Below are 9,053 nucleotides of genomic sequence, written 5' to 3' on the forward strand. Positions count from 1 at the left end.
GTTTGCCACAAGACAAAATAATAATAATAATAATAATAATAATAATAATTGAGTGCTTAACAACTCTCATTAGTTATTTTTAATATTATAAAATACACAAACTATAAACAAGCATTAATAAAACTTTACATTGCAGCCTTTTGTGGGTCATAACATTGACAGTCACATCAATAAAAACCACAACCTTAGTCCTTCATTTCAACTTCTTTGCTGCTTTACCAGGGTAAATGGCATTTCACATCTAGTGCGATATAAAAAAGCGAGGCGGATCACAGATGAATGGTGCTTTACGACTGATCACCAATCTCGTATATGGATTTAACGTCATCCGCTGCTCAATATACAGCTTTAAATCAAGATAAATAAAGCTTGAAACCCAAACTATTTATAATCTAATCAAGAATAGATCTTAAAATATAGTTAGAGGTACAATTAGCATCAAGCTACACTTTTTATGTGAATCACAATTTATGTGATTATTATATATTGCTTAAAACCCACTTTAAACCATCATCGAGGAGTGTTTTGAAATAACTTCTGATTGTGATCTAAAGTTCTATAATAGGCAAATATGCACTCTTGTATGTTTTATAAAGGACTGAATGCTACACCTGCTTATCATTTGTCACAAACATCCTTTATTGTTATGAACATATCATGAGCTGCACAAAAACACAAACAGAAAATATGTATCAACACAATCATATGTCTATTTGCTTTCATATTTCATGTTCAGAAAAATGATTCTCTTATTTTTTTCACACGGAAGGGCAGGAGATATGATCACACTTGCGCAAGTGGAAGAAAACGACCTGTGCTCTTCAGATCACATAATTCAGTGGAGAATTAAAATAAATTATATTCTTTATAAGAACGTGTGAATTCTCAGATATGAATGATAACAAGAACTCGGAATCCACTCTGTGTTCGTTTAGACTGGTTTTTGAAACAGCACCACCACTGTTTCATCGTGCAGTGAAAAAATCAACACACAAGCGACAAAAATTATCCTCACTTTCTTGCGTCGATAATGATCGCGCTTGGTGTGAATAGCCCCAAAGGGATCTATTTTTTCAATCCAAATTCTCACGTTCAGTGTAAAAAGGCCTTAAGTCTACTCTAAACTGAGCTCATTCTACTTGATGAACAGGACCTTGCATTCAGGACAAATGACTTTTCACAGTAGATACAAAACATTTACACTTTTAGAGTCAAATGCATACAAAATTAGTGGTACATTTGTAATGTAAACTATGTAAAGAACGTTTAAAAATATAATCAAATGATAAGTTCAAGTTCTTCAAAAAAAACAAAACTCAATAATGTTATAAATATACAGTAGGTTTCACTTGGAAGCTACACGTGAAGACAAAGTCCTTCACTTCTCAGACTCTCTCCATCCTCGAGCATTTCGGCCGAACTTATAGACAAGTCTACGTCCATCCACCCGTTCCAGAATCTCTCGTTTATAATAATACCTTTGGAGAGAAAGAAACATGTAAGAAGCTAAGAATGCTAATCAGATTTCTTTAAAAAGTTCTGGGGAAGATGCTACCTCATCGCTCGACTGAGTTTCTCATAGGTCATACTGCTGTTGTTTTTCTTCTTGCCCCAAAGCTGAGCCACGGCTTCTGACTTAAGGAAGCGGAAAACCCCCTCGGACCGATCCTCCCATTTGATCAGGCCGGGGTTACGCTCGGGGTTAAGGAGAATGTCTCGGATGAACTCCCATAGGTGTGTCCCACGAGGGTCTGTGAAAATATGAGACTGTGTGAATGAAGGTAGATGAGAAACACAAGAAAAACACTTGAAAAGGCACATCCACGTGCCAGAGGTTTTGGTATGTGCTGCTGTCAGGTTCTCTTGACAAACACCGGGTGATATATTAACAGAAAACAAAACCTTTGGTGAAGTAAGATGTGAAAATGTTCAACTCACTGTGTCTTTTGACTTGTGAACGCTTGGGATCTGAAATGAGAAAATTAAAAGGAAACCACATTTATTAGAGTGACAGCTTACGTTTCATGTGGATCATGGAAAACGTATGAATTGTTACTTCAACTTTGGCTTTTAAACATCTGTGTCTTTTGAAAATGACTACTTCTTGGGTTCATTGTTGTCCTTCTTGTAGTCAGTATTCATTATCATTGTATTGAAAAGATCAGATTGCACATGGTCAAAAACCATGGGAATGGTCGAAAACCAATTAGGGAAATGCATGTGTTATACAGTATGTGATGGCTTTAGTCCTTTGTGCCTGCTGTGAGCAAATCATTTCAGTTATGTATTACAGACGATAAAGAAGAACACAGTAAAGAGACCTGGGCAAGTGGCATTGTATTATAAAAACATATTCACATACATATGTATGCATTTGGAAGATGCAAACTTAAAGCAACTTCCACTGCATTAAAGAAATACATTTGTATCAGTTAATACATTCCCTGGGAACTGAACCCTTATCCGATTCAATACATAGATTTTTATGTGCATCAGGATAACATTCTCAAGTTTTTGGACATTTACCATGGTAGTACCTTGAAGCACCATGATATTACCCTCAGACATGATCACCATACCATGGTATCGGGATAGTACTTTTTTATATGGAAGCAAGGAGAATGCTGCTTTTAGTATAAGATTTAGGACACTTCAAATGAAGATCCTTTACCTGGGCTTGAGGGAGCAGGTGAAGATAATATGGTGTTGGGCTGGAATGAGGTTTTGAAATCAAACAGTTCTGAGGAAAGAGAACATATGACACATTATTGTCAAACTATCAGGTTAAATAATATAGACACGCATTGTCTTGTTTTAAAAGGAAATACAGAATCAAAGAATAAAAAAATAAAATAAAACACAATTTTACAGGTACCTGAAGTGTAAAAGTTGGATTCTTCCTTGAAGGGGAGGATTGAACAAGGGAAATCTGCTGAGGAAATTTAAGTCCTTGGTTACAAAATCGTGATATGGAAAGTCTATTTCAAGAGAATCTGTAAACCTTTCAGTCTTCAGCAGCAGATGTGGGTCAATGTTAAGTCACTGATATTATGTAAACTTTATGCCATGAGGATTGAAATGAAACCAAAAGCTTTTAGTTTTACTTTGTGTGTGGTTACTTACTCTCTATTTCTGTTTTAATGTCCCCTGGTGTAAACGTATCTGTTTGACCATACTGACCTGTGAGACATTAAACAAGAAAAGACAAAAAATAAAAATGAGTGCTTAATATGTCTTCATAACAGTGCTTAAATAAGTGTTGAATTAGTGACTACAATCAAATTTCCAAGTCACTCCGCATCATGTTGTCTTAAACCAGTTTAACTTGTAGGTATGGTTCTCACATGACACCTGTATATGTCTTACTGGTCTTTGTTAGGTTTAGTAATACACTGTAACGTAAAGTGTATTCAACTTACAGCACTGACTGTTTATGAAACTCTGGGTCTTGTAAGCAACACCCTCTTGGATTCATTATGGTATATTAGTATATTATATGGAAATGAACAATCCATTCTTAATTTGTTTCTCTAAAAACATTTTCATGGGAATATCCAAGGGGGGATCTTTTCATGAAAATTACTTTTGAGAAAGAAAAGTGTAAGAAATGGACTGCACCATTCCCATGTACTATACCATAATGAATACAAGAGGAACACACGCTCAATGGCTGGGCTTTCCAAGCTCATGCTTTGTGAATTTTCTGTAGAAGCGGCAAGATGGTCAAAGCATCAGTAGTTCGGTAATCAGTTTTACTAACTAGGACATGATCTGGGATTAACATGCAGAAAAATCTTATGTTTTGGACATTCATGCCCTTAGTTTGATAGTACAGTCGAAGATAGACAGGAAGTAATTGGATAGGAGAGAGGAGATTTGGATGGCAAATAGGCCACAATCTAGGACTCAAACTTGGGTCACCCAAAATCTTTGGCTCCAACCTTGGTTATCCTCATTTATTGATCATGAAATAACATTCCTAGTAAACAATTGAAAGCCAAAACCTATCATTTCTCAAAAATAACCTTACCATAACATACCCCATCATAGACAATCAAAGGGAAAACTATAGATTGACAAGAAGTGCTCATTTAAAGTCAACTTTCAAACCCCACCATAATAATATAATATCTCGTTGATAACAACGTTGATGCAGGACCAACAAAGTTGTTGATCCAGGAACATTGCAAAATCACATTAACCATCTCGTTCAGGGTTGGAAGGGTAAACAGAGTTATGCGTACCGTTCCACTTGAGGTCAGTCAGGCTTTGGAAAAGAATGGAACCTACGGATCCGGCTGCCCGGGTGAAGTCTTGGAAGCTCATGTTGCACAGTTGCCTCCCGTCAAGGTCAAAGTTCTGGAAGGGAATGCTGGTGGCATCAATTTGGTGCATGTCCAGCGTCTGTTGGAGCCATTCCCACACCTGGTACTTGGTCCAGTTTTGTGGGTGAAGATCTTGAGACCAGAGCCGGCTCATGTAACCAGATGTCACTGCGGATGCAAGTTGAGTTAGAATGGTATCAAAAGGGTTTAGTAAATGTCCCCACTGAAACCTAGTGTAGGTACAGATTTGGTGCTGGTCAGATTTGGTCTTTTTAGTGAAGTTGGTGGACCAACAGAAAGTCTTCCTGGTCGCCAGATAAAAATACTAAGTTGACAAGAATAAAGTTCAACTGTTACAAGCTGGTTAGAAGCTGTTCAAGCTGGTGGACCAGCACAATCATAGTGTTCCCAGCAAAGCTTGCTGAAGTTGATTCACTAAAATGGTCCTTTTGTTAAAGCAGGTTTACTAAGGAAGTCTTATTTGCTTGTTTAGCTAGAGCAAAGGTCTTCAACCTTGCTCCTGGTGACCAATAATCCTGCAAAGTTTATTTCCAGCCTGCTTCAAAATTCAACGATTTTCAAGCAGTTCTGAATACCCTGATTGACTTGTTCAGGTCTGTTTGATTATAAAGTAATAAACTTAAAACTGCAGGATAGTGGGTCTCCAGGAGCAGTGATGTAGACTTTTGATAAAGATGATTTCAACACTATAGCATCACATGTAGGGACCAACATCCAAAACACAATATACTGTATGCTGTAGAATAATTAATTTTAGCAGCAGTGAATCTAATATTAACAGAAGAGCATTCAGTTACATACAGTAATACGTGTAAACAAAAGTACTGCACATGGTTTCTAGATAAACGTGAATCACTTTCACTATCTGTACATAGTCCCCAGTGCAGTCAACTGATAACCTGGTTACTCCAGAAGTGACTGCTAGAGTAAATGATTAGCCTGCCAGAAAAGTCTCAGCTGATTAGTGATAAACGAAACCAAAAACCTAAAATCTGTACTGGAATTGTACTGGATGCTGGAATATTAGGCTCTGTTAGAAAGAACGTTACCATCAGAGCAGTTGTAGTGGGTTGTCCAGGTAGCAGGTGGCTGGTTGTTAACACTCACAGTAGCTGGGATACTCATGACACCGCTGGCCTGAAGGACCATGATCCAGTGCTGTGGAAAGAAGTGGAAAGGAAAGTTTATTTATTGCCACACAACCAGAGATGGTTCTGCAACGTTCACAAAATGTAACCTTCGAAAAGCAACTTGGACTAGAAAAGTCCAACTTAGTCTTGGGTAATAAAGTTAATGCCTTCTAGCTTGTTCTTTGTGGGATTTGACCCAACAACCCTCTGACTTAGCCAAATTCCCTCTACTATCACAATGTTTATAAACCTTGTTGAACGGAAGAGTAACAGCACACTTCTTGTAATAGTAAACATATATAGTGTGCCAAAAGTGGACATATAATTAAATTGTAGACGTTATACCAGTTTACAGTCATGACCAGTGAGGGAAAACAAAGGGTTTTTTATGTTCAAAAGGAGGGGGTGAATTTTGCGTGGGTGTTCTTCGTGCTACGCTAAACCACACATGCAGACACATTTGCACAGGAATGTGTCTAACTGCTTTGCATACATAAAAGGTCCACCTGTCCTTCAGATTAACAGTTAGATCAATGGTGCAGTCATACCTTGTATCATATGATCTGTCAGCATTATACAAAACACTGTTTAAAATCATCAACTGGTGTGAATGCATCTGTGTTGTGAGTTACAAAGTTAGCTGAAAGCTACTGCATAAGCACCATTTTGTACACAGGATCTCAATGAAAAATATGAGCAGGATCAAATCCCGATCAAGTGTCTTGGAATGTCTTTTGACCCTATATAAAATAATATTCTTATGATCATTTAAAAATCTAGTTTAAACACTAATGCATAAGAGAATATTCCACAGTTGACTACGACGTCAACCTAAACAGGTTTACACTCATTCCAAGGAATGTCAGTAATCTTAGTAACTTGTAAATAATGAAATGTTTTCTATATCACTGCTGAATCACATTTTTTACCATGCAAGTTTTTTTTATATGTTCATATGCTGATGTTTTTCTGTTTTTGTTTTCTTTGTATAATATGATTGTTATTTGGATTTATATATCTATTCCAAAACCTAGTGAGGTCTTTCTGCCTTCTAAGAGGATGTTCAAACTAACAGCAACTTGAAGCGTTAAAACAACCATACCTACAACCTTAATGAAAGTTGATTTGGGAATGTCCAGTAATGCAACAAAGTCGAGAAAGGTCTAGCTTTATGGAAATGAGCATCATTGGGACAGCCAATAGGAATACATTGGAGGTCACGTGACCCATGTCATGTGAGATACTTTAGTTGAGTGTACGTTATTATGTTTATTTAAAGGTTACATTAAAAATGTTAATTTTTGCAGATAGAAAACTAAAAATAAAATAACATCTTATTTTTTAAATGGCTATACATTTCATTTGAGCACACAAATAATGTTAGAATATCCAATGCAACATAAACCAACATAGAACCACCAACATAGAATAGAAATAATTTATGAATATATAAATAAGAATATTAATAATAAAAACTTTAAGTTGCTTTAATAACCTTAAAACGTACATTTAATTACTAAAATGTATTGATTAATTTGTGACATAACTTTTACAGATTTCCAATTATGAATGGACATTTTGCATAATAGCAATCGTAATTTGTCTAGCATAGTGATATGAATCTATTTATTTCTTTATTTTTAATGGAAAGAACCTTCAATAATCGAATTACTAATGAATTGTTCGTTGTTTTTATAACTGGAAAAGCAGGTTGCCAGATTCTTTCCACCATTTTGAAACCCATCTGATGTTTTCATCCCAGACTAGTGTGTTACTATGGTGATGTCTACTGTAATGTATGAGGAAAGAAAGCTATAAACATATTTTGGTGTTAATGAAATTCCTTACAGTAACTGACCCAACAAGCTGGGCTACAGGCTGTTAACTTTCTATACCAATCAGTTAATACACTCAAAGTGTATGTGTGTATGTGTACACGGTATGCAAAGTGTTTCCAAGTTTCAGAGGGCACAAATAGAATTACAAATAAATTTATATTTGTCACTGCATTACTTAAAAATAATCAAACCAAGTGGCATCTAATCACTAATTTATGATGACCACAAATTACATTTTATTTATTTTAAACAGTATACATAAATTTTTTTAAACCTAAAAACATCTTATTGTGAAATGTTTGATTCGAAAAGTTGCTTGCTTTAAAATCATTTCTTGAGTTGATCAGTCCAAATATTTAAAACTGGTTTAGTGTGCATTTGTAGCATTTATAGGGAAAATAACTAAATAAATAAACAACCTGTTTGACCTTTAAGAATAATGTATTTATGTGAGTTAAAATTATTTAAAGAAAAAAAAAAAATATTTTTAAAGTCTCATACATTGCATATGTCACTTGCTAAAATAAAATAGTTTTGCATCGTCATCTGAAATCATCACTGAAGTGCATCCGTGAATCAAACCTTTTCTGCAGTGAATCAAAGAGTCTCATATTGCTCACCAGAGATGTCGAATGTGATCCAGGCGCACTGCTACTGGTTCAAAGTGAAATGTTTCTTTCTTTCTCTTTTAAAGCTGTCAGCGTCTGTATGGAAGAGAGGATCTGAGTTTTAATGGAGAGCTTGCGTTGTGACACCTGTGGCACTGCTCAGGCATGCCAAACTTCTGTGACAGAGTGTGACCGCGTTCACCAATGAGGATTTTTATTCCGCCTGCTTCCTGCTGCTTTGATTGGCTCATTTTCATGCCAGGTGGGTAACTAAGAATTTGCATATGTTAAAAAAGGTAGTGTTGTAGCAAGTCACTTTCACTATGAGCACACTATCAGTCTCTCTCTTGCTCGCCCACACACTCACCCACATGCTTTAGCAATCCTGCCTGTGATTAATATATTTATGTTTAACAAGAACTCAACTATCCAGTTGCCATTTTTTTATGAGATCCATACAGCTTTAATTTAGATTAAAATTCTATGTACAATGGGTATAGGAAAGAATCACCCCCTTTAAAATAATATTTATTTTTTTTGCTTTGCAGTCTGAAATGAAGACAGGTTTTTGTTTTATACAGATGTATTTACTCAGTGCAAATTATAACATCCAATTGAAATTTATGACACCAGCATGTCAAAAAAAAATACCACCTTGTGTCGGTATTTTGTCGATCCACCTTTTGCTTTCATTACGGCCTTAAGTCTGTTGGGATATGTCTCTGTCTCTACCAACTTTGGACATCTAGACTTTACAATATTTGCCCTCTCTTCTTTGCAGAACTGCTGAAGTTCAGTTCAATTTGTAGGTGACCGTTTGTGGACTGCAGTCTTCAGGGTTTCACAAAATAATACAAATAAAAAAAAATAATAACATAACAAACATTGAGAATCCTCTATAATATGACCCATTATTAATTGCTTGCACCCAGACAGCTTGTTATCATAAGACAAAACAACCTCCTCCTCACTCTGCAAACTACATTGTCGAACATAAGCCAAGCCGTGTGTCTTGTGTTCTTAGAAAAATGTGCTGCTTCCTTGATCAGAGGTCTGAAAGCTCACTGACATACACAGAAACAGCAGGCCGTGAGCGCTCAGGTTATTGGGAAGCTTTACGCTGTTGATTAA

The 9,053-nt window shown here is 36.1% G+C and overlaps 1 protein-coding gene across 2 annotated transcripts; it reads right to left on the minus strand.

The window, feature by feature from the left end:
• Positions 1-626: 626 nt before the first annotated feature.
• LOC113066838 (ETS homologous factor-like) lies at positions 627-8,102 on the minus strand. 2 transcript variants are annotated; one of them, XM_026238902.1, is made up of 9 exons: positions 7,935-8,102; positions 5,396-5,504; positions 4,245-4,493; positions 3,124-3,180; positions 2,876-2,929; positions 2,672-2,740; positions 1,939-1,968; positions 1,556-1,751; positions 627-1,478 (listed from the first exon to the last, which is right to left on the minus strand). In XM_026238902.1, the coding sequence occupies exons 2-9, from the start codon at positions 5,493-5,495 to the stop codon at positions 1,379-1,381; spliced, it is 855 nt and encodes a 284-aa protein (XP_026094687.1). In that variant the 5' UTR covers positions 5,496-5,504; positions 7,935-8,102; the 3' UTR covers positions 627-1,378. The 2 variants fall into 2 exon arrangements, with proteins under 2 accessions (XP_026094687.1, XP_026094686.1); XM_026238901.1 differs by having other exon boundaries at positions 2,876-2,932.
• Between the last annotated feature and the right edge of the window lie 951 nt (positions 8,103-9,053).

This window comes from Carassius auratus, chromosome 50 (assembly GCF_003368295.1).
Source record: "Carassius auratus strain Wakin chromosome 50, ASM336829v1, whole genome shotgun sequence".
In the NCBI taxonomy this organism is placed as follows: domain Eukaryota; kingdom Metazoa; phylum Chordata; class Actinopteri; order Cypriniformes; family Cyprinidae; genus Carassius; species Carassius auratus.

What these genes read in the sequence shown, in the direction of transcription:
- LOC113066838 (XM_026238901.1), bottom strand. Translation starts at nt 5,495, where the DNA reads ATGGTCCTTCAGGCCAGCGGTGTCATGAGTATCCCAGCTACTGTGAGT. An exon ending in ATCCAACTTTTACACTTCAG is followed by an intron (nt 2,741 to 2,875) that starts GTACCTGTAAAA and finishes CTCTTTCCTCAG; the next exon opens with AACTGTTTGATTTCAAAACC. An exon ending in TTCACAAGTCAAAAGACACA is followed by an intron (nt 1,752 to 1,938) that starts GTGAGTTGAACA and finishes ATATTTTCACAG; the next exon opens with ACCCTCGTGGGACACACCTA.